General features: G+C 36.6%; 1 protein-coding gene across 1 annotated transcript in view; it reads right to left on the reverse strand.

Annotated features, from left to right (window-relative positions):
- Nucleotides 1–289: 289 nt before the first annotated feature.
- Nucleotides 290–26,318, reverse strand: part of map3k2 (mitogen-activated protein kinase kinase kinase 2) — a 77,453-nt gene continuing 51,424 nt past the window's right edge. Inside the window, exons 10-17 of the mRNA XM_028807211.2 lie at nucleotides 18,382–18,449; nucleotides 18,073–18,165; nucleotides 15,205–15,414; nucleotides 14,219–14,367; nucleotides 13,898–14,029; nucleotides 8,073–8,202; nucleotides 7,751–7,928; nucleotides 290–5,045 (exon numbers count right to left, since the gene is read on the reverse strand). Coding sequence (XP_028663044.1) covers nucleotides 4,826–5,045; nucleotides 7,751–7,928; nucleotides 8,073–8,202; nucleotides 13,898–14,029; nucleotides 14,219–14,367; nucleotides 15,205–15,414; nucleotides 18,073–18,165; nucleotides 18,382–18,449 — 1,180 coding nt within the window. The 3' untranslated portion in view covers nucleotides 290–4,825. The remainder of the gene's footprint in view (nucleotides 5,046–7,750; nucleotides 7,929–8,072; nucleotides 8,203–13,897; nucleotides 14,030–14,218; nucleotides 14,368–15,204; nucleotides 15,415–18,072; nucleotides 18,166–18,381; nucleotides 18,450–26,318) is intronic.

Below are 26,318 nucleotides of genomic sequence, written 5' to 3' on the forward strand. Positions count from 1 at the left end.
TAAAATTGTGTTAAAAAAAAAAAAAATCACCAGATTGTTGACAGTGAATGGTAAAAATACATATTGAATCTCCATCCACCCATCCATTTTCCTACCCGTTGAATCCGAACACAGGGTCACGGGGGTCTGCTGGAGCCAATCCCAGCCAACACAGGGCACAAGGCAGTAAACAATCCTGGGCAGGGTGCCAACCCACCGCAGGACACACACAAACACACCCACACACCAATTCAGACAGTAAATCCAGCATACATTTACATTTAGCAAAAACAAAACATGTAGCCAAAAATGAAATAAATACCTTTTTTATTAACACTCTGCAAAGTTCCAGCTGTCATAGTCGCACGCTGCACAGACTATGAGCCTTTAATACACCCACTGGTTGCGACTTCACCAGGGTGATTTTCCAAAAGGCAAAATTTTTGCTTTGATGTCAATTACATCTTGAAGACCTCATCATGCATAAAATCAGTCATTAAAATAAAAAAAAAAGTTAAAAAAAGGTAAAAACAAAACAACACCTCCCCCCCAACATTGAAAAAAGTACCACTGATATACAGATTCCATATAAACAAGCTTATTGGTCACAAACCAAATATAAACATGGCTTCTTTTACAATTGATACAGAAAACAAATAAAAAATGATATATGCATACTAAACTTTATGCATACGTATATATTAATACACTGTGCTCTCACATGCAAATGCTTGTGAAGGATACCATGATAATTCCTTAGAGGGTATGTATATATGAAGGTTAACTGTTGGCAGAATTTATTCTGCCTTTTCTTTATCACCTGTTTCCGGCAAAACAGACATGCACCCTAATTTGACCGACTCTCCAGATGCAAGTCTGCAGTTCCAAAAGCTGCGGTGGAAAATATGCCAATAGGGGAACTGAACACCTAGCATGTTAACATCTGTAGTGATGCACCTACTGCTGGCTTGGCAGAAGCTTAAATAAGTAGGCAAGATTCCACCTGCAAGGGGAAAGCACATCCTGTTTTGTAATCTCCTTTTACATGGGGTACTCTGTCAGACAGTCATATGCTGACAGGGTCCAAAAACAGACCCTTGTCAACAAGTGTCTCAGCAAGTGTTTTCAGGAAAGCGGAAATGAAGTGCTGCACAAACTCCACATCCTGTTCAAGAGTAATATTTTTATCTTGTTAGCAAGGAGCAGGAATATGGTATATATAGTATTCTTCCCTCTGCACTTACATGGCAGAACACAGTGTGTATATAGTGTACCAGGAGGTGTAAATAAAAAGTACCTTCTCAAATTTACACTTCTGTACATTTTTTTTAAAACATTACAGAGTCAAAATGTGCATGGAGAGTGTGAAAACCTATTCTGTAGCAGTGGAGTCCTAATGTGGAGTACACCAGCTTTTTTTTTTTTTCTTTTTCTTTTTTTTTTTTTTAAAACTAAATACAGTACACAGTCATCAGAGACATTCAACAGTGCATTCAATACTTGGGGTCAGCAGGCCGCAGGTGACACAGTGGGCAAACTCGATAAAAGTTCCCTGAAGCGCCCAAACTAGAGATCCTGCCCTAATCCTAGACTGTAAGGGCTCAAGGGATCTATTGGCATCCCACTGGCTAAGGTACCTGAGACAGCCCGGAAGGCCCCTATTCCACATCTAACTGGCTTGAAAGAAGAGAGTTGGCGACTTGCCATTCTGCTGCCAAAGTACAGCAGACATAGGAAAAACATTATTGGTGTCTGTGTAGTAATAAAATAAAAGTGGACAAAATCCACCGAGTAATGTGGCTATTCACATATGTGAAAATTCTCAGCATATACCTGCCAGCCCAGGATTTGCAAAAATGTTACTTTCACAATTAAGTGCATTGTCCTGAGGAACAAGATGGTGAACTATGTAAAACAATTTTTATTTCAGCAAACCTTTGTTAGTTGAGTAGACCTCATTCTTCTCTGGCCCGTTTATTGGAGAGTGCAGAATATTAACACTGCGAGGCTGCTGGCGCCAAGGTATCTTTACAAAGAAATCCCCAAGAGACACAGACATACAGACAGTAGTAAAGTGCGCATAAACTAAGATTTCGCACACCCAGCATCAATTGGCCATAGAGTATTAAATCAGTGTACAAATTATACAGTTTGTCAAAAAATGTGCAAAAAGGTCAACAATAGAAAAAAAATCTGTACATACATACATACATACATACATACATACACTACACTCAGCAATCAACAGTGAGAGTAAAAATACATTTACAGATATTAACCATTAGATCAAATATAGAATTAAAAGCTATATATAAGAAAAATGTACAATGTATCCCTTGATACTCAGTTTACAAAAGAAAAACTACTTACTGTATGTGAAAACGCATACGTTGTGAGCACTTCAGAAAGTATGCTTTTCGTGTCGCTGTGAATTTACAGGCTTTTATATGCATTCACTTTCTCTCCAATAGGAGATGCATTTAAGTGTAATTAGCACTTCTATTTTTCTTTAAAAAAAATACATTATTATCAAACAAACAAACAAAATAATATTACTGTGTAAGGAAAATTTTTTAAACATTCTCTTTGTGTTGGCACTGTTTAACTACGTACTCTTAACGTGTAAGTCACGAGCACTAGAGTGCAATATGAATCACAAATGACTGCTGTGAATGAAAGACAGTCTGCACTTTTACCCACAAAGTACAGTTATTTAACAATAAATGCAGACATATTTAATGTCTTAATGCAGACATCTTTCACTGTGTACAATTCAGCATCAGAAAAGTGTGAGAACTCAACTCCTTGTTTGGGCAATCAAAAATGCTAAGTCTGCCCCGACAGGCTGTGCTTTTTTATTTTAAATAAAATGTTTCAAACTGCACTCCAGTGCTGTGAGGCACACATGAGCAATGAATGTAGTCAGATTGTTGTAAGGATAAAAGGAAAAAAAAAAAGGAAAACTTAACAAAAAGGAATGGTACAGAAGAGAAAACTGAAAAATCAATTATTTCCATACATTTTCCTCCTGAAAGTTTAAATAAAAATGAAGGAACATGCAATTAGTTTGTCAAATTAACAGTTTATATGCCACTCTTTTCCTTTTTATTAGCCACTCCACATATTTTTTGAAATGCTTCTTCCCCTATCTGTTATCTGGTACTAATGTGTGAGTTCATCCTGAGTTGATTGTGATTGTGTATATTCCATTAGATTTTAAAATGATCAGGATGTTTGTAGCAAAGGCTGAAATGGACAGTGCTGATATCTTTGTGTCAAGGCATCAGGAATGAGAGACATGCTCTCAGATGGGTGAGAATGGTGCAAGACCCCTCAAAATAGCAAGCCGGTAATGTCAAACAGCATCAGTATGATTTTAAAAAGAAGAATAATGTGTGCAATAAAGTGCTTTCTGTTACTGGAAATCATGATGGCTGCTTATTAAAATGTCCAGTTATTGCAACTGAGCCTCAAATCTAATTTGAATTAGGTATTAAAACCCAAGTCATATCCACAACTAAATTTGAATTATACAATAAAATAAAATGAATTTTTGAAAACTTTTTATACTAGCATTTTCAAGAATATAAAAATATGATAGGAAAACATCAGACAAGTGAGGCATACTTCAACAACTATAATGCAGCACTCTGGAATTTATTAAATGGAGACCAATGCTATTTACCATAATAAAGGAGGGGTTTTGGTCTGGTGACACCTATATTAAAGCATGATGTTTTCAGGGTGCTTAATTTATATAAACTTGTGAGTCATCAGTCCTCTTATGATTTCTATTTACTGTTACGTGCTATACAGCAAAGCAATCATTTGAAAGTGCACACTAAAACATTTTTACTCCAACTATACTATTTGTAAGAAACTGCAGGTTGTTCTGTTGACATGTTTCTTTTTAGTAATGTTTATGAAGTATTATTAAATAAAAACGTTTATTTGGTGAAATTATTTCATTTCAACTGATGTGTGGGGCATTGTCTTGTTGACTGACAACAATGAATTAAACCTATCAAGTAAAAGTAACTTATAAAATGTATCATTATAAATTATTTAGTTGAACAGTGTTTATTTCATTATTTTATTTTATTCTTATATGGCATAAAGGCTGAAAAAGGCTTAACGAGAACTGGCACTTCAAAGGAAAGACAGTCTTAATGGAACTGTATTGAAAGTTTTGATTCTCAATGGGTGCTGAGCATCAGACTGCTCAAAAAGTTCAACAGAAGCTAGCTTACTGTTCGGTATAGCAGTGTGCCTTGAATGAATGTGCTTTTTATATCTATAATGCCTGATTGCCTAAAATCATAAGCAAGTGCTAAAATATTTCCACATTTGCTTCATTAGGTAGGAGAATTTTGTAGTTATGTATTAAAATGTTACATTTTGTAACTCTCTCAACACTGAATTATTAGTTAGCAGTGTTCAGCCCACTTCTGTCTTTTAGGATCCATTATAGATAAAAACATGTCTTGAACAGTACAGCTTTGATATGTGTACCCTTGTGTATAAAGTGCACACAGATGATTATCGTGTGCATAAGTGCAATAAAAACATACAATACAGAGGATACTATTAAATTAAAATCACTCAACTTAAGACCAGATTCACACATTAACTTATCTTCTTCCTGCTACATTCTGAACATTAGCTAGTCTTGACAGCACACAAGTACTGTGCATAACTTGGCTTTTTTACTGTCTTTTGACACAACCGGGTGAGGAGCGGCTGAACCATGCTAGCCTACCCATTCTTAGGTATAATTTTTATAATTAATATAAAAGTGCAGTTAACAAATGTTGCAGATTTAGGAGAGTGGAGGATAATTACACTGCTATTGTACAAAGGTATGGCGCAGCAAGTCTTCGGCGGATGGTCGCAGCTTGGCTTCTACTAAGATACGTTTGAGGAAATCACGGCAGTGATCAGACACATGTGGTGGTAACTGGGGGTTTGTTGGCTGGGTGGCAATTTTAAAGATGGCTGCCATGGCTTCAAATTCTGCCCATGGAGGCCTCTGAGTCAGCATCTCCACAACAGTGCATCCTACGCTCCTTAAAGAGAAAAGAAGTAAGGTTAAAACATATTGTATCAGAGTGTCTCCCACAAATAGATGAAGATCTGCTGAGTTAATATGTCTGTTACAATATTTAAACTTCGTAGTTATTCAACATCTAATATAGAATATACCATACAATGAGAACTTTGAAACAGATACATTTTTACTAACATGCAAATTTTGTTTTTTTTGCCATTTTTGTGAATTTTCGTATCTTATAGAATAACTAAAGCATGTCTTTTTAGCAATTCACTGCAAATAGGTTGTTTCCGTTGGGTTCCTTTAGCTGACGAAGGTTAGTCAGTAAGTTAGCAGCTTGTTAAAGGCTAATACATTACATATCCTTTGAAGACATGTGTTGTATTTAGAAAAGTTCCCAAAAGTGCAGTTAGTGAATGTGAGAGTGGAGGTCAACGCCAAAATGCATAGCTAAGAAACTAGAGGGTAGACAGAGTCTTGGGTAAAATGTTAGAGTGCCAACAAACAGATCAGTGGCTTTGAAATGGGCCTTTCAATTAACTGTCAGCAAATGCTAAGATATTCCTTTCAACATCTAAAACAGAGATCTCTTTTAGATTTGGAAATTGTACATCAATTATATCTGAATCTGTAGCACTGTTCAATAGAAGAAAAAACAAAATTTCTAATTTGCAGGTAACGAAAGGAATGTTTCTGCCTAAAAATGGTGTCTATAATTAGGGATCTAAATAATGTCATAATGATGCAAAGATACAGCACTTGTAACAACCTGAAGTGCTGGTGAAAGGAACGATCTCAGCTCTCAAAGACATAGAAATCTTTCTATTTTAACAGACAGGTTTCAGCCATAATGTTTTAGACAGGCAAAACACAGGATTTAAGTTAAATAAAGTCAACACATTAACAATAGAGACGTGAATTTTTTTTTTCATCATTCATAAACACTACTACAACTAGTAAAAATGTCTAACATAAAATTCTGCATTTCTACAAGATTATGTCAAAAATAATTTAAGGTTAGTTCAGACAAGAAGTCATCCTCATTTGCATAGTCTGCTGTTTGGTGCAATACAATACTGTCATAAAGGAAATCTGCAATTTAAAGTCAGAGTTCTGAACCACATATTCAAATAATATACAGTAGTTAAATGAGTAAACAAGAAAACAAACAACTGAACAATCAACAAAAAAGAACATCTCTAATTAGGAATTTTTGCCTGGATAATATATTTTGAAATATTGTTATGTGAAATTTAATTATTTCTCAATTAGTTTAAAGTTACTTTTTATTTTAAGCATTTCCTCAGAAGGCTGATGGGCAGAAATGCATCTATCTGAAAGATCTCCGTCTCTTCGAGGGTCATGCAGAGATTTTTATTTTATGCCTGTTTATGATTTTCAGTCAAACATTAAGTATTAGTGCACATGTGATATCAAAGATCCAAAGTTGTTTCTTAAAGTCATTAGTAGAGACAAATCTATGAGCCAGATCCACACAGAGAGATCCAGGAATACATTAATTCTGTTGTCATGTTATTGTTTTCTTGTCACGCACATGGTGAAATGCTTTTTCTCTTATCCTGTGAGCAAAGGAATCAAACTATTACTAAATTTCAGCCTGAGTTTGGCTTTAAGGAAATGGGTTTGAGAGCCCTGTCCAATTAATAGTTTTCAAAAATCTATCTGTAAATATTTCAATACATGAATTTAAGGGAAGTACTCTTGTTTATATGATTATTTGCATTTGAATTCCATAATAGAATTTAATATTGTTTTCTTCAATCAATCACTCTGAAATTTCCACTCTTTTATCTTGTGCTTCTGAGCTTTTATACAAGTTCTTATGGTTTAAAATTTTGCAATCACTTCAACATGAAACCTTTCAATTTTTTTATTTTTTTTTTTTAAACTCAATGCAGTGACTTTGGAGGGATAGTAGTATCACATTTACATCAGTAGTAATCACCTGTATGACCTGCTATTACATGCTGGTTTCTACTACAATATTGTGTTTTGCAACCTGTCCCTACATCTTATCCTGAGCTGGAGTAAGACTCTCCTGAACTCAATTTGAGCACAGCGAATTGTTAATGTTCAAATCATATTTAACTGAATTTATGTTTTATAGTAACAGGTCAGATGGACAGGCAAAATATTAAAAATTAAATAAAGGACTCATTCTGTGACACCAAAAACAACCTGTAATAGCAGCATCCTATATTAACATACACCATTGCTATTATATTTTTATCATACCTTCTAGTGAATATAGAACTCCCAAGACATTTTAAAGCAGTGTTTCTCATCCTCTGAGATGGCAAGCTGCTCTCATTTGGTGTAAGAATGGGTTGTGGCATGTTACTTAAGCAAACAACAGCTCTGTGTGATGTATATCTCCGTATTTATCTATGATTGTCACATGAATGGGAACCAAACCCCCATCCGCTTTTAAATGTTGCGTTTGTTTTAGCAAGGGCGCATAGCGCTTTTAAATGCATGCTCGTTTCACCAAGAGGGACGACCCTACTTATAGGTAGCAAACAAACTTAGAAAGGGAAAACTAGATTGTGAGACTATATAGGTTGAGAAATACTGCTTTAAAAGAAGCAAACGAAAATTAAATATATTGATTCTATACATTTTGAAGATACCATATATAAATAGGATAATTAGCTAAAGTCCAAACTACGTAAAAGGCAATATAAAAACAAGGAAACTCACCAAATGTCTGCTTTTCTACCATAGCCTTCACCGCTAATCACTTCTGGACTCATCCAATAAGGAGTACCAGTCACCGATTTTATACCAGTACCAGAAAGGCAGATAGTCTGAAGACGCCGACTAGCTCCAAAGTCCCCAAGCTTAACATTCCCTGCTGAATCCCGCAAAATATTTGCTCCTGGTAGTAAAAGAATGGAAATGACAGCATGACCTTAATATTTACAAGTGTAGTGGAAGTCTAAACTGATAACCGTCTAGACTTGATAATAAACCCAAGCTGTTAACATCTCCTTACAATGTAATTTAGTTGTATGCCCATTACCTTTAATATCCCTGTGTACAATCATGTTGCTGTGCAAATAAGACACTCCCTCCAGAATCTGCCGTGTATATTTTCGGGTAACATTTTCTGTAAGTGCACCATAAGCTTTTAATTGGTCCTTTATAGATCCCTAGGTAGAGAATGAAGACCAAAACTGTTAAAACAATATCTGAAAACATGTAGTACTGTAGATTATTACAGTGTTACGTAGTCTGAAAAAAGAAATTCATTCCCTTTGTCTTGGGTTCAACAAAAGATTTTCTTTTTATTAAATAAGATACTGAACTGATGCTTTATTTACTTTCTTCTGAGTTATCAGCTTATGTTCTATGTTCCAAGAGCCAGTTTTCATTGCTAAAGTTTAGTACGACCCAATCTCTCTTGTCCACCACCTCACTGACTTTGCACCTGACCTTCACTCTTTAATCTAGACGGCCAGCCCACAAAGTTTTTCCATGCAAGTTTTTCAGGCTAAACCAAATGGAGGTACTTGGGTCACCCGGCCACCAGACATTTGCCATCAAAAAGACTAATTTGAGTTGAGTCCTTAGGTGTTGCTGAGATGTTATGGTGAAAGAAAAACTCTGTAATAGCAAACAGCAGAGCTGGATGAGCGCTGACTAAAAATGTTGAAATGATATAGTGGTAGCATGTCTCTTCAATATTGACTGCAAGGCAGGTACAGTCCCCTGAGACTGCCATACTATATTAGAAAAGAGACTCCAATTGAGTTATTGAGTGATCTGACTCCTCAGACTATACAAGATAAGCACATGGTAGGGAAAGGGACTTGGATAATTGAATCTGAGATCCAGCAAGCACAATGTGAATTTTATTCTAGCTATAGGTCATCTGTTTGTACTTGCAGATATCTGGGGTAAAATGGGCATGTACCAGTAAGAGAAATGTCCAAGTCAAGTTAGGTCCATGTAGGCATTGAGCTCTGTCAAATGTATCCTGAACAGGATATCAAGGGGGTGTGGAAACTGAAACAGGAAATAATTATTATGGAAAGTTTGCATCTCTGCTGTTTAAAGATGATGTTGTCCTCTTGGATGCATCAGACTGAGATCAAAGGCACAACAATGAATGTTTTTTGATACAGCTTGGATGTAAATAAACACCTTCACATCTCAAGGGTATGGTCCTTTCCCATGGAAAAGTAAGGGAAGACAATAAGATGTACACAAGTGCTCCAGGTACACAAGGGTGTTTTTTTTTTTTTTTTTAAATTTTATTGTAATCATTCCGTACATATAGATCAATTTTTACAAAAAATAGGTCTGAAAGCAAATCAAACTCCACCCCTGAGAAGGACAGCATGACCAAAGGAGTAATACTTAAGGCTTGTAAACATGCCTAAATTATTGAGTTTAATAGGGCAAAAAAAGATAAATGGAGAAGGAAAAGAAATGTGGAAATAATTATTTCTTCTTATTCTAAAATACTAGGGGGCTCCGCCCCCTGCTCGCCAACCCCTGGTGTTGTGAATTTACAAAGAGCGTGATGTATGAATGAGATACAGCATAGTGTGAAGGTGTAGATGACGCATATAGGAAGCAAATAAAGTTGTCTATGTCCAAAAACGGGCTCAGAGAGGTAGATGCCAACTTTGTCAATGGTTTGTCCTTGTGATTTGTTGATGGTCATGGTCAAGGCAGGTCTAATGGGGAACTGTCGCCGTTTAAGTGTAAAAGGTAATTCCAGGTCAGAAGTTGTAAGGTAATTGTAGGAATTAGAACAGTATTGTTAGCATGTGATTCTGTAAGAAGTTTTGCTTTAATAACATTGTGTGGCATGGTGTTGACGACTAAACGTGTACCATTGCATAATGAAATGACCTGGTTATTAATGTGATCAACATTAATATTTTTTGGACATAATATAGTTCGTTGTGTTAAAAGGGGTATTTGGTGTAATGAGGTTGTTGTTCCAAATATCTCCGTAACTTTTTTGAAAGCAATGCCAATTGTCTGCGTATTTTAAGGTGGATTGAAGAATAGCCGAGTGCATGGCATGTGGAACAATAGCTAAGCACTGTGTAAAATCTCCTCCTAATAAAAGTACCTTTCTTCCAAAGGGAATATCATTATTCATCAACGTTTGTAGAAGTTTATGAATGGTGTTGAGTAAGTGACAGGATGCCATTAGATGCAAAAGCAAATGAACTATTGTAGGATCTAATGCAGTTTATAAAGTTTTTACTTTCAGGTACTGTGTTAGTTAGAAGCTTCTGTAGAAATGCAGGAAATGAATGTAAAGGAGGCAGTCAAATTTGACCCTTTTGACAATAACGTGTAAATTCATTACTTGTATTGCCAGTTGTTTCTTTAGGGAAGTTAAGTGAATGACAATGATTGCAAATGACATTCATTAATTCCAATGAATTTTAATGAATAGTGGACTCATTATTGAACACGTTGTGAGCTAACTGGCGCAATCGTTTAGCAGGTGTCTGTCGTTTATGTCCTTGACGTGTATGTTTTGTCTGTGCCGTTTGAGGTGCGTCGTTGTATGTGCAGGATTTGGGACGTGCTATTCTGGAGCTGTAATCGATTTGCCTGTGCTGTGTGAGAAGCCCGTTGCAGTTTACGGCGTTAATTGTTTGTATTGAGCCTTGCCCGTTTTTGTATGTCGTTTAGTCGTCCGACATGTATTTTTTTTTTTCATGCGGGTTCGTGTGTTTGGTACCGTCACTCGAGCCGTATCGTTTTGTACCCGTGAGCGTGAATTCATGACTTGTTTGTTCTTCAGCGTTAGAAATATGGGTAAGTAATAAGGAGGATCGTACTCACTGTTAATATGGAGCCTTTTCTGTGGTTGAACAGTTAATAGTGCATCAGTGTAATGAGATCGACCCATGCTGCATAATTTGAATGTGTTCAGATGATGTATATTTAATACGGACGGTTCGTTCAGTAATGGGGCTTTGTGTCTCATTTCTTATTTATGTTAGTGTGGTCGTGGGTCCGAGCTGTGCAACTCCAGGAAGTAATGAAATGACCTGGTTATTAATGTGCTCAACATTAATATTTTTTGGACAGAATATAGTTCGTTGTGTTAAAAGGGGTATTTGGTGTAATGAGATTGTTGTTCCAAATATCTCCGTAACTCTTTTGAAAGCAATGCCAATTGTCTGCGTATTTTAAGGTGGACTGAAGAATAGCCGAGCGAATGACATGTGAAACAATAGCTAAGCACTGTGTCAAATCTCCTCCTAATACAAGTACCTTTCCTCCAAAGGGAATATTATTAATCATCAACGTTTGTAGAAGTTTATCAATGGTGTTGAGTAAGTGAGTGGATGCCATTCGATGCAAAAGCAAAAGAAGTATTGGATGTAATGCAATTCATAAAGTTTTTACTTTCAGGTACTTCGTCAGTTAGAGGTTAATAGTGCATCAGTGTAATGAGATCGACCTATGCTGCATAATTTGAATGTGTTCAGATGACGTATATTTAATACGGACGGTTCGTTTAGTAATGGTGCTTTGTGTCTCATTTCTTATTTATGTTAGCGTGGTCGTGGGTCCGAATCCTGCTTTTTGTGTATGTTTCGTGTGCTATGTCCGTAGTCTGTCCCGTTTTGTGTCCAATGGGTTTGTGTGGCGCTCGCGTCTTCTTCTTTTTTTTTTTGTGCTAGGGGGCATTGCCTCATTTGTGTGTCGTGGGTCTCAATTCTCTTCTTTGTGTGTGTTCCGTTTCACGTCTGACTCCTTTTTTCTGTGTGCTATGGGCACCTCATTTCTTATTTTATGTTGCTTTGCATCCGGTTTCCGTTGCTTGGAAGGGGGGTTTTGTGGGGGCGCTTGCGCAGTACGTCTTTTGCGGCTACGGCCCATGGCCGGATGTCCCTGCGTCCATCCGGTTTACCATTCTCGGTTAGTAATATGGATTATTGACTAGTCATTAAGCCTGTTATAATAACGGGCGCTAGAACAGTAGTGCATAAACATTAGTAGGAACAGTCTATATTAAATGGTAAGGGACCTTGACCTCAGTCTTTTTGTTGGTCGTATTTTTCTTTGTCTTTCAGCCTTTCTTTTGTTGATGTTTACTTGCTGAGCTGACCGTTCTTCGTGGGCTGGCGCTGTATATTGTGTGTCTTTAATTTTCTGTGACAGTAATACTGTCTTGTACGTCTGCTGGCTTGTACGTCCGTAATATACCTTTAATTTTCTCTGGCGGTAATACAGGCGTGCGCGTCGGTAATATGCCTTTAATTTTCTCTGACCGTAATACACGTCACTGTATTGTGTACCTTTAATTTCCTCTCGCAGTAATACTGGTTTGTATTTCTGTAAAACGCCTGTAACTTTCTCTGACAGTAATATCGCGCATCGCACCGTGCCCCGCACATGCGCACTTCACCAGAAGACACACACACACGGACACCTGGATGCACACAGGGATTTTATTAAAGAGGATTAAATCCTGCCAGGTTTTGAAAAAATTCTGTACAGATCCCCTGAGAATTTGATTTTTTCCAATTTCAAATAATATAAAACATCGGTTTCCCACTGACTGATTAAAGGAGAGTTAGGATTCTTCCAATTTAACAAAACAAGTCTGCATGCCAAAAGTGTAGTGAATGCAATCACAGTTTGCTTGTCCTTATCCATTTCAAATCCATCTGGAAGAACACCAAACATAGCTATTAGTGGGTTAGGAGGGATTGTGACACCAAGGCTGTCTGAAAGGCACTTAAAAATTTTGGTCCAAAATTATGTTAATTTGGTGCATGCCCAAAACATGTGACCCAGTGAGGCAGGAGCTTGGTTGCAGCGTTCGCAGATTGGATCTTACCCTGGAAACATTTTGGACAGTTTTAAGCGAGACAGATGAGCTTGATATATAATTTTGAGTTGAATAATTCTATGCTTTGCGCATATGGAGCTCGAGTAAATTCTCTGCATTGCTACCTTCCACTCCTTTTCTGATATATTATTTAAGAGATCTTTTTCCCATTGTCCACTTGGATCTTTAAAAGGAAGGGACTCTAATAAAATTTTACATGTTGCAGAAATGGTGTCTAAGCCCTCGAAGTTGAGCAGTATTTTTTCCAGCATGGTGGAGGGTATGAGATGAGGAAAATCGGGCAGGTTCTGTTTGACAAAGATTCTAATTTGAAGCTAGTGAAAGAAATGTGTAGCTGGAAGGTTAAATTTGGAATGTCTTGTTTAAGAAAGAGAAGGTTGACCAATGAATACAGCAGGTTCAGTGGCAGCAGTTTTGCAGACTGTTACAGTCCACTAGATAAAGTGGAAGGCTAAGTTTTCTGAATAAAAGTTCAGATGTATTGGTCACTCTATCTACAGCTCCTCACTTTTGGTTGTAAATTCTGAGTAGTAACTGAAAAAATGAAATTATAGAAACAAGTATTTAAAATACACTTCCTGTTCAGGGTTGATCTCCGTGATAAGGTAAGGAGCTTGGCAATGCTGGTGGAACTAAGAAGACAGCAAGTGCTTCTACAGGTTTAGAAGATCCAGATAACAAGACCAGGGCACATAGTGAGGTTGCTTGGTAATGCCATGCAGCACAAGGCAGGAACGATCCCTGACTACAACACTAGTTCTTCACAAGACGTAGACATACAGCACATCCAAACTCATTAAGCACATTGTTAGTATATAAGAGAAAAACCCTTTCAACCACAGGGTCAGTGTGTAAACTGAAAAGGGAATAAAACCTGTTATTTAACAATAAAATAAAAAGTATCAACTGTAATGTTTTGTTAATCAGAGCTTTTATCATTTAAAATACCATGTTATATATGCTTGTGTTTAAACAAGCTCCCAGAAGATGCACATAAAATACATTACCCCTGGCATGTACTCCATAAAAATGGAAAGGGTCCTTTCCTGAGTATCTCTCAAGCAGCCATAGTACTGTACAATTCTTTCGTGAAAAAGATTCTTCAGAAGTTGGATCTCACATTCCAGGGCGCTCACCTCCTGTGGGTTAAGAAAAAGTACCTGCTTAAACTGAAACTGAACTAAAGTTGGTTAATGAAAAAAAGAAAGCACTGTAGTTATATGTGAGATGTTTGGACCTAGAATGTTGATTATTGCATATGGAGACTGGTTTACGTCATTTACAACACATTTTGCTTTAAAAACTATAATATACTCAATGGCACTCACCTTACTAGTCTCTGGGCTTTCAGGGTCAAACTGCACCTGCTTAACTGCTAATTCCCTGCCTGTGTCCGCATCATAGCACAAAAACACTCTGCCGAAGGCCCCCTGGCCAAGCAGCTTCCCGAGGCGCCAGTTGGTGGGAGCACGGGGTGCTACAACAGAGAGAGCTTTATTAATCTGTGACTAAAATCTGGGGCTTAAAAACACATCATAAGCAAGGGAGGGTAACAATTCAAAATGAAAGTTAAATAAACAACTCCTTCAGAAAAAATGCTGATATAACTGAATATTTTTTCATGAATGGTGCAAAGCTATATGTATGATACAGTAGATGGATGTTTTTCCACTGCTTTCAGAGTAAACCTAGTTCAAGAAAAGGACAGTGACACAAACTTATCCAAAGCCAATGATGCTGTCACTAACCTGACTAAGGAGACAGATATTCATATAAAAATTAAGCATAAAGCAACAAAGGTTTATATTTGTCATTCTGTAGCAATTGGCATCCACCCAATGAATTTTGGCAGTGTATCTTAATACCTGAATATTTAGTTTACATAAAAAGCCTCCAAAAAGAGTCTTTAGACTGCTTCATTAATAACAAAATCTGGCCTGATCTGCGCCTACCCTGTTATTATATGATGCCCAAAGGTTATAAGCCATTCTCCATGACCTATCACAAAGTACTCACATAATTACACACATACATACATTTGTACATGCATTTTAACTTTTTTGTACTTGTACTTTTTTTTCCAATTACTTTCATAGCCATGCTGAAAAAACTGAATTTGAAGAAAATGTTAGACGATTGTCAGCATTTAATATAAAATACTACTATCTGGGGTACTAACCAAAAATCCATGCAAGAGCTTGAAAACTGCATTCAAACCAGCTATTCTATGCAGAAAACTAAACAAGTCTACATGTAAAACAGATTGTATCAAAATAGTCAAAAACAGGAAGACATCTATCCCTCTTGTACTTACAACGGCTAGGTGGACTAATGTCCATGACGCTAAGTGTTGGGTTGCTTTCAATATCACTACCCCTTCTTCGGGTCCTATTGTCCTCAAACTCTGGCGTAAAGATGCTACTACCACTGCTGGTGCTAAGAGAATGATCTGTTGGACTGAAGCTCACTGCTGAACGAAAACTGTTTCCCTGGGTACGCCGAGCGCGTGGAAATGTCTTGCGCCCTGTAAAAAAGCAAGAAAACAGTTTTTATACTTAATAAAAGGCAATAAAGCCATGCCATTTTATTTCAAGAATTTCAAAGAAAATTGCAGCTCACTAATTAATTAGTTTGTTTTTAAGTGCAATGGATCTGCTGGGGCCAAAATAATTCTATTAATAAAAAAATGACTGGGGGAAATAAATGATAATTATGATTAATTCGGAACCATTGTTGCAATGAAAAACAGTAAGTAGTCATGGTTATCAAATCTTGCTTCAGTTGATGAGAACATAGATTTACCATTACTAGGAAATTTAGGTTTCTAAATTGGAACCACATATAATTTACATTCCTTGTAAAGCTACATTTACCAACACTATTACAGGTATTAAACATGTGATTTCCAGCCAAAAAAAATGTAATAGGAGATTTTAGACTAGATGAACAACACAGGGCACTAGAGCACTACAGTACTACAGAGGAGAAATGGATGGAAAAGACCACACTCATTCTGGTAATGTACTGTTGTGAATGCTTCTAATGGGCAAAGTTACACACAAAAAATAAGGAACACTTTGACATTTCAAATATTTATTTATCCAATAGCAATCAATCACCCTGTCAAGTTACAAAGTTCCAATCTCACAACTCAACTAATTTAACTTTATAAAAGAATATGGGTAACAACTGAAATTACCAGATACAATATTGTTTAATGAATTTATTATATAATGTATACTGTACTCTCCTTGGTTGCTTTTGCAAATTATGTGTCAATTTTACGTCACTGTACAGATTCTTGTGACCTCATATTGGATTGCATTAAGTTTACAAATTGAAAATCTAGGTTTATTTGCAGTCTTATGAATTAAATCAGAATGGGTTTAAGCTCGACTGAGCATTTCAAATGAAGAGCCACCGTTTCCCCACATTCATTGGTCATGATTTCAGTCCAGTAACAGCTTATTCAACGGCTAACACTGTACTTCATATGATATAAACAATGTAAAGTTTTTCTGAGAGTGGTATACAAAAAAAATTTAAAAGTAAAAGAAAAGCAAGTGAAAACATTACCAGGAAAAGAATGTGTCTTGTGCATATACAAGATGCAGAAGGTCAATTCACTTGTGCAGTTTTTACAGACTGCTGCTAAATAATTCCAAGATACTTAAGTTGCAGCACACCACTATGAATACAAATATGACCATGGGTGGCAGATCCACAATTCAAATGCATATGCCATATTTGTTCACAAGAGTGTTTTTTGGAAGTGGTATATTTAACAATATTTTAGTAAAAACACATGTATTTGGAATGTTGTGAGCATACAACCTGATGATTTAACGTGGTTTATGTGACACAAGTATTGTGACATTTTTACCTGGACATTTTTGATATTGTTTACTTTTGTTCAGCTTTGGTCACTACAGACACCTGTTTAATCAGAAACTTTATTATCTCTGTTGTGCGTGAAAAATAAGATTAAACACTACAAATTACATGGGGTAGTCTTTTAATTTAGTAAAATGTGAATATATGGTAGAAGTTAAAATATATTATATATATATGCTCACATACAATTTCCCTTTTTAAAGGTTTATGTATTACATGCAAATTCAAAGAGAAACACTTTTTAAAACCAAATGTCTTGGTGCAGTTGTGCAGTTTTAGCACATAATACTTCTACTAACAGGAATCCATTATGAGTTCAATGATACAACATGGGACCTAAAACAGCCCTGAGTAATTCGGTGTAACTGTCTGCTACATAGCTTGTTACAAGGCAGATCAATACAGTGCTGTTAATCCTGCCAATTATTTCCTCAAGATGAATAAATCAGAAAGAGAGCTGATGCTTACTATATTTTTTACATATTTTTATATCTGAACCTGTGGCTCATTACAAGGATGGTATTTCAGCCATGTGTTTTCCTTTTCTAGTAAACTACTGCTCAACTATCTTTAGGGTAAAAGTAAAAGTTTGTCCTTGGCAAGAACACTGTGGGTTTTCTTTACTGTAGACACCAAAATTGGCTGTATGTAGTACTCATGCAAGATACTACATGATCATGTACAGAAAAAAGTGCATTAAAGTTCTCTTTAAAGAGTACAACATGGAAAATTCTCGTCTCTGATCTCCTACTGTGTGAAAAGAACAACTGCAAAAGGGCTGTTGGATGGCTTTTGTTGACTGGAACGACAGTGGCCTTGGCTATACTGGGGATTCTCTAGGCTCAATTTATGCAAATAAAAGTGTTAAGCTAAGATCTAAATGAATCAGAAATCTCTTCACAAGAATTAATGACAATAAAAATAAGAAACTTGCAGAAACTGACAAAGTGTGAACTACATAATGTCTAATTGCAAAAGTGTAAAACCATTTCATAATTCATCAAGTTACAACCCATCTATATATGCTTATACAGTGTGGCCATGTTCCTTGCTTTTTTGCCTTTAGTACTTGTTGATGGTCCATTTGCGCGGTCTCTCTCTTTCTCTTTTGGGAAATGAGTGTGAGACATTTTGGATTATAAAACAAAAGAGACACAGATATGCAACTGCCTACTTTCATTTGCAGCTATCGGTCACTTTAATGATAGTTGTCAATAAAAGTGTATTGAATTTTATTGACAGAATAGAATGTTTGTTGATTTTGTAATAGCAAATATAGTATACTTGCCATCATTGTAGTCCTGATGGTGGAATGAGATATGATACCTTCGGGGATATGTCCCACCCTTTCCAAACTTCTCAAAAACAGGAATGTCATATTCTGAAAAAAATATGAAAAACCAACATAGGTTATTCATTTCTAGATTCAACAGCAGTATAAATATAATAGGAATATAGCTCTAAAATAAAAATGAATGGAGCAATTAGCAGCTAGCTTAACTTGAGAGTGCATAGACACATAATTGATCAGGTTTTGTGTGTGATGTAAAAAAAGAAGCTAAATCAAAATAGACTACTTAAAAACTAACAGTCTCACCTGAGAATTCCTGATGGTTATCTGGATAGCTTTGAGCCCTTGGCATGCGTGATTTGGGATAACTGTCACTGTAGAGCAAAATAGAAGGTATGAACTACTGATCTTGTAAGGAAAAATATTTCACAAGGTAAAAAAGAAAATCTACAACAATTTACCTTTGTTGATCTACCTCACCATAATACATACAGTATCTCACAAAAGTGACTATACCCCTCACATTTTTATAAATATTTTATTATATCTTTTCATGGGACAGCACTGAAGATATGACACTTTGATACAATGTAAAGTAGTCAATGTACAGCTTGTATAACAGTGTAAATTTGCTGTCCCCTCAAAATAACTCAACACACAGCCATTAATGTCTAAACCAGTGGCAGCAAAAGTGAGTACACCTCTAAGTGAAAAATGTCCAAATTGTGCCCAATTAGCCATTTTCCCTCCCCGGTGTCATGTGACTCGTTAGTGTTACAAGGTCTCAGATGTGAATGGGGAGCAGGTGTGTTAAATTTGGTGTTATCGCTCTCACACTCTCTCATACTGGTCAGTGGAAGTTCAACATGGCAGCTCATGGCAAAGAACTCTGAGGATCTGAAAAAAAGAACTGTTGCTCTACATAAAGATGGCCTAGGCTATAAGAAGACTGCCAACACCCTGAAACTGAGCTGCAGCATGGTGGCTAAGACCATACAGCAGTTTAACAGGACAGGTTCCACTCAGAACAGGCCTCGCTGTGGTCGATCAAAGAAGCTGAGTGCATGTGCTCAGCGTCATTGAGGTTGTCTTTTGAAAATAGACGTATGAGTGCTGCCAGCATTGCTGCAAAGGTTGAAGGAGTGAGGGGTCAGCCTGTCAGTGCTCAGACCATACGCCGCACACTGCATCAAACTGGTTTGCTGTCGTCCCAGAAGGAAGCCTCTTCTAAAGATGATGCACAAGAAAGCCCGCAAACAGTTTGCTGAAGACAAGCAGACTAAGGACATGAATTACTGTAACCATGTCCTGTGGTCTGATGAGACCAAGATAAACTTATTTGGTTCAGATGGTGTCAAGCGTGTGTGGCGGCGACCAAGTGAGGAGTAAAGAGACAAGTGTGTCTTGCCTACAGTCAAGCATGGTGGTGGGAGTGTCATGGTTTGGGGCTGCATGAGTGCTGCCAGGACTGGGGAGCTACAGTTCATTGAAGGAACCATGAATGCCAACATGTACTGTGACATACTGAAGCAGAGCATGATCCCCTCCCTTCAGAAACTGGGCCGCAGGGAAGTATTCCAACATGATAATGACCCCAAACACACCTCCAAGACGACCACTGCCTTGCTAAACTAACTGAGGGTAAAGGTGCTGGACTGGCCAAGCATGTCTCCAGACCTAAACCCTATTGAGCATCAGTGGGGCATCCTCAAACGGAAGGTGGAGGAGCGCAAGGTCTCTAACATCCAACAGCTCCATGATGTCATCATGGAGGAGTGGAAGAGGATTCCAGTGGCAATTTGTGAAGCTCTAGTGAACTCCATGCCCAAGAGAGTTAAGGCAGTGCTGGAAAATAATGGTGGCCACACAAAATATTGACACTTTGGGGAACAATTTGGACATTTTTCACTTAGGGGTGTACTCATTTTTGTTGCCAGCGGTTTAGACATTAATGGCTGTGTGTTGAGTTATTTTGAAGGGACAGCAAAATTACACTGTTATACAAGCTGTACACTGACTACTTTACATTGTATTAAAGTGTCATATCTTCAGTGCTGTCCCATGAAAAGATAATTTGAAAAAATATTTACAAAAATGTGAGGGGTGTACTCACTACTGTGAGATACTGTATGTTTCAAACCTGTAATTACTTTTTTTTTTTTTGTAAAAAAAGTTGCATATTTATGATTCCATCTGTCCAGCAGTATACCTTACAGTAGTTACTGAGGTGATTTGGTTAGCAAGAAACAAATTAAAAGTATTATGTCCCCATTCAGTGTATCTGGGAATAAGATACACAGATTCTTTGAAACAAAAAGCATAACATATAAGAGATTTATTTTTTGCATATCTGTTTTAATGTAAAGATCATTATTAACACATATTTGTAATTTTTTTTCCCATATAAACACCTATGTTTTGTTTTTTTTCCACAGTGGTTAAAACTCCATTTTAACTTGTCATACACCAAGTGCAGATGATAATACATCTAAAAAGGTGTGTTTTGGTCCAGTTCTAAATGGATTGTGACACAGTTAATTTTCAGAAACTACATATGGGTCCACTGGCTTCCATGGTGCCTCTGTTAGGCTATGCCTATGCCTTTGTCTTGCCCCGCTCACTGCAGTTGTGGGATATTTTTGTGTTTTTTGTTTATTTTGTGACACTAGTCGTACGAGGTTTTCCAGCCATGTTAGTGTACGATCGCATTTCATTGATTAACATTAGATCAGCATTGGAAACTTTCTCTCAGCATTACAACTATACCTTTTTTCCTCTGCCATTTGTGAATGCTACGATGTTCAGCGGCTTTTCCCCACTGTTGGTTAACGGCACCCGAGTCAACTTGCGGTCCTGACGGAGGAAATGAGGAAAAATGGCAGGTGTGCAAGGTTTCGGCGTCTATGGCGCTGTGTTTCTGATGTGGATCTTCCATCTTTATCTGAGGATTATTCGAGCAGGCCGACATGCTTGAGACCTGTTCTGCCAGGATTACCTGATGTGCTGCTTCCCGCTCCCCGTCCGAGATGCAGAATTCACCAAGGGAGTAATCCCGGACTGCTCCACGCTATCCCTCATATTCCAGAAAATGCTAATTCGATGGCCGCTGTTTCTATGACTCTACCAGCTAAGGTAGCACTGATTAACGTACTTTCTATCACAAACAAGTCATTTATTTTGAATGACTTTTTTACTAGTAATAAATTGGATTTCATGTTCCTGATGGAGACTTGGCAGCGCAACTCTGATTTTACTAATCTGATAGAATTGTTTTTCCCGTGGACTGCTCTTTCATTAGCACACCGCGGCATACCAGCTGTGGAGGTGGGATCGCCATGGTTTTTAAGAAGTTATTTTATGTCATTCTGTTCCTACCATTTCATATAAGACTTTTGAATTTCAGATTGTTGAAGTTGGGCATGTAACTCCAATATATTTTATTTTCATTTATCGTCCACCTGGTGCGATTAGTCCTTTTCTTGCTGATTTTCAAGATTTTGTATCCACCATTATTAAGCTGGATAATAATGCTTGGTGACTTTAACATCCATGTGGATAATATTTCATGTAGTGTGGCTTCCGAATTTCTGTGTATCACCGACTCTTTTAATTTTGTACAACATGTTGTTGTCCCTACCCATAGTGGGGGACATACATTGGATTTGCTTTTTTTCTTATGGAGTTAGCTTGAATGATGTTACAATTTGTAATGTAATCTTTAGTGATCATAAGTGTGTTTTGTTTGACTTGTCTTCAAATTTAGAGTTGTTACCTTGTGTTAACTCTAGGCGTACTCGTTTCATTAATGAGTCAGTGATTAATCTGTTTGTTGATTTGTTTTGTGGCATCTGATGCTGGCAGTAATAATGATAATGTTAACAGTTCAATATTTTAATGACCATTGAACTGATATTTTGAATAAGATTGCTCCTCTTAAAATCAGGCAGCGTTCTGTTACCCACTCAATTCCTTGGATGAATGATTCCATTCATAATCTTAGGAGTTCCTGCCGAAAAGTGGAGCGCCTATGGAAATCTACTAATCTGGAAGTTCATCATTCATACTTAACGGATTTACTTGCTTCTTTTAATTCTTTGGTGAGGGATGCCAGAACAGCTTATTTTTCTAATCTTATTCAGACTCACAAGCGTAATCCCAAAGTGCTTTTTGATACTATTCACAATATTATTTCTCCATCTCAATCTATTACTCAGGTTTTTTTCTGATAGTGATTGAAATAATTTTTTTATAGGCAAGGTTAATGTTGTTCGGGCTAATTCTGTTCCAGCTGTCTTACCTAACACTCTCATCCACTCATGTTCTGAGTTTCAGAAGTTTCACTTTTGGATCTTTCTGACTTGCTCAGGAAGATAAAACCATCATGTTCTACTGACCTGTTGTCAACATCATTAATGTTAAAATCTTTGAGTTTTATAGGTCCGTGCCTTTTGAATATCATAAATTGCTCCTTGAGATCTGGTGTGGTTCCATCGTATTTTAAACATGCTGTAATTCAACCGTTATTGAAAAAATCTATATCTGATCCCTCTATTCTGAGTAATTACAGGCCAATTTCAAAACTGCCTTTTATTGCCAAAATTTTGGAAAAGGTAGTTGAACAGCAACTTTGTGCCTTCTTAGAAAAGCAGCAGTTCTTTGATTCTTTTCAATCTGGTTTTCGGAGGCGACATTCTACAGAAACAGCTTTTCTAAAAGTTTTTAATGATTTTTTAATTGCTGCTGATGCAGGCCGGTGCTCTGTGCTTGTACTGTTAGATCTTACCGCCGCTTTAGATACGGTGGACCATCGGATCTTAATTAATAGATTAGAGCTGTTAGGTGTCTCTGGCTCTGCATTGGACTGGTTCTCCTCTTATTTGTCAAATAGGAGTTTCTCAGTCGGTGTGGCTGGCTTTTCATCTGACTCTGCTCCTTTGACATGTGGAGTGCCACAGGGCTCGGTTCTTGGATCTATACTTTTCTCTTTATATATTCTTCCCCTATCACAGATTCTTAACTCTTTCACGGGCATCTCATATCATCTATATGCAGATGATATACAGCTTTATTTTTCATTTAAGCCTAACCAAATTAATACTTTGGTCACTTTGGTTGATTGTCTGTCTCAGGTTAATGACTGGCTCAGTAGTAATTACCTGCAGTTGAATTCAGGAAAAACTGAGGTACTAATTGTTGCTCCATCTGTTCTTCATTTTGAGGTGAGTTTAAAATTATCTTCTGTCTCTCCTGTTATTAAGTTGAGTCTACGTAACCTTGGGGTTATTTTTGACCAGTCCCTGACACTTGATGAATATGTAAGGTCAGTCAGCCGCTCATGTTTCTTTCATTTAAGAAATCTCTCAAAACTAAGAAATGTTGGTTCAAAATCAGAATTGGAGATGCTTGTTCATTCTGTTACTTCCTCACGGCTTGATTACTGTAATGCTCTCTTTACAGGTTTGAGCAAGTCCTCTCTCTTACATCTTCAGTTTGTTCAAAATGCAGCTGCCAGGCTCCCAACCCGCGCTAGCCGGAGTGATAATATCACCCCCATTTTACACACACTACACTGGCTCCCAGTGTTTTATAGAATTCATTTTAAAGTTTTGGTACTTAATTTCAGAGCTTTGCATGGACAAGCTCCTGAGTACCTAACCAGCCTGCTCCAACGCCATACAGCTTACCGGACTCTAAGATCTGGGCAACAGGGCCTTCTCGTTGTCCCACGCACTCAGCTAAAAACCCGTGGGGATCATGCCTTTCAGTCTGTGGCACCAAGACTATGGAATAGCCTGCCTTGTGGTCTGCATGGAGTCGAGTCTGTTGATTCTTTTAAAAAAACAACTAAAAACATTTCTTTTTAAACAAGCTTTTAATCAGTGCTGAATAGTTCCAGTTTGTTTATTTATTGTTTTTATTGGTTTTGTTTATGTTTTGTTTTAACTGTTGTATTTGTACTGTATTTGCTGTTCACCGCTCTGTGACCTTTTGTCTGTGAAGGGCGCTATATAAATAAACTACTACTACCATCACTGTTGCCAAGTGATTAAACAATACCTAGAAATAAATATAATGACTTTAAGTACTGGATGATGCAGCATATTAAATAAAGTCAACAAAATAACACATCATCCATAACTCAGTTGATTGAATTGTGTATTATTTGTTCTGTCTCATAAACAAAGCATGTTTATATCTGGTATTTATTTATTGATATCGGTACACATTCATTGATTTTTTTATTGCTTTTTATAAATTGTCTTCACTTTATTTATCATATTGTGTTGACTATCCTTATACGGTTTTGTTTCTGCAGCTTTCTGCATCAGCAACACTGGCAACAAATACTTTCATTGTACTAAAAGAGAGAGTCCTCAGAAGGTCTAATTTTTAAGAACTACAGCATACCTGTACTCCCAACAATAATACTGCACTCAGCTAGTTGCTCACAATAGATATTGACTAATTCACAACCAACCCACTGATTTAAGAACCATGACCAACACTTATATTTTAAAAATGAGTAGAAATGACAAGAGTATCAGAATGTCCGTTTGTGTATTTGTATTTAAAAATACTATCAATTTTACACAGTCAACATATTTAAAGGCTTAAAGCAACAGACATTGTGAGGTTAGAGATCACTGCATCTCAGCCTCCACATATGGATTAAAAATTAAATGGCCTACCACTTTCTGTAAATTGTAGTCTTCCAAAAACCTATGCTTGTGCTACAAAATATTTTACTATAGATATATCTAAAAATCTTTATACAAACTATTCATATTCATACTTGACATCTCAGTCACTTACAATGTACCATACACACCAAAATATATTCCAATAATCTTAATTCCTTAATACAATTTAACACTATAAATGAGAATTTAAAGGTCCTTGTTGCAAGACTTGGCTGTCAATGCTAAAATAAACGATACCTCCCTTTGGTTTTATTTAAACAAATATCCTGTGACACACTCCTCCAGTGTGATTCTTGTTTAGGAAAATTACAACAAAATATGTCATTACTGAAAAATTTTTTTAAACTAAAATAAAAATGAAAAAATCTCTGAAAACAACAACTAAATAAAAACAAGAAAATAAAGAAGAAAATTAAACTAGTTTATGTAATTTTAATTTTCATCACACTAGTCTTTGTGCATAATGTTCATGCAAGCAGTTAGTGGTATATTTATTAAATATTTTATTAAATATTATGATCATTCCTAAATTTCTTTAGGAACGATCACTGATTATTTTGCGTGTGCAAGTATCCCTCACTGCTGGCGTCTTTATCTGATGGTTTCATTGGTTATTGCACACCCATTAGTCAGTTTTTCCTTCTAGAACTGAAGTTAAAAATCAAAGCCTCAAAGCTTGTTAATGACTTATTCTGTGGATTTCACTGGCCATAATTGATCATCAGACAAATACAGATGGCAGCATCTTTCATTAAACTAAAGTGAAAAGGCTTTAAATTAAAACACACCACACAATACTTTGGAAGATACTAAATAGTTTGAAAATTAATGCCAAGGAGAATTTGTCAAGCTCAAATAGCTATTGTCATGCTTCTGGTTCGCTTGGTATTGATAATGGGAAAAAAAGGTAGGAATTAAGCCATTCATCCTTAATTCAAAGAGACATTGCTTGTTTATTGAGGATACCTTTGCAGTGGCAGATTAAGCAGATGCTTAGCTTAATCTGTAGTATGAAACAATAAAAGAAGCTTGATTGTAGTCTTCCTCTAATATTCTGAAGTTGTAAAAACTCTAGATTTTAACAATTTTACACTAGTTTTTACTTTAAACAGCATCCTTACAATAAGTAATGTATTAAAATTTTGTAACTACCTACACACTCAGTGTTTTCCATTTTTAACTTTCAACAAACAAAACAAAAGTAAATGCAGAAAAGCTATCACTATTTATAACATAACACATTTCCTTCTTATATCACTATTTAGTCTCTATTCTTACTCAAAGTTGTATGTGAGACCAAGACAGGATACTAAAATCTGACAATCAATTGACAAAAGATAAAATAATTCTTAGGAAAAGCTTGTTAAACTAAACCTCTAATATTTTGGTAAAATAAGACCACCTGTAACCAAACCTGGAATAGTTGATTCACTGTTAAGTTTTTCTCTTCTCTCTTTCATTCACTCTTGTTACCAACACATTACCACAAACATAACTAAGACTTTTATGTTTACATACTGTATTAGGAATCATCAAGTTTCA

The sequence above is a fragment of the Erpetoichthys calabaricus genome, chromosome 8 (assembly GCF_900747795.2).
Source record: "Erpetoichthys calabaricus chromosome 8, fErpCal1.3, whole genome shotgun sequence".
Taxonomy (NCBI): domain Eukaryota; kingdom Metazoa; phylum Chordata; class Cladistia; order Polypteriformes; family Polypteridae; genus Erpetoichthys; species Erpetoichthys calabaricus.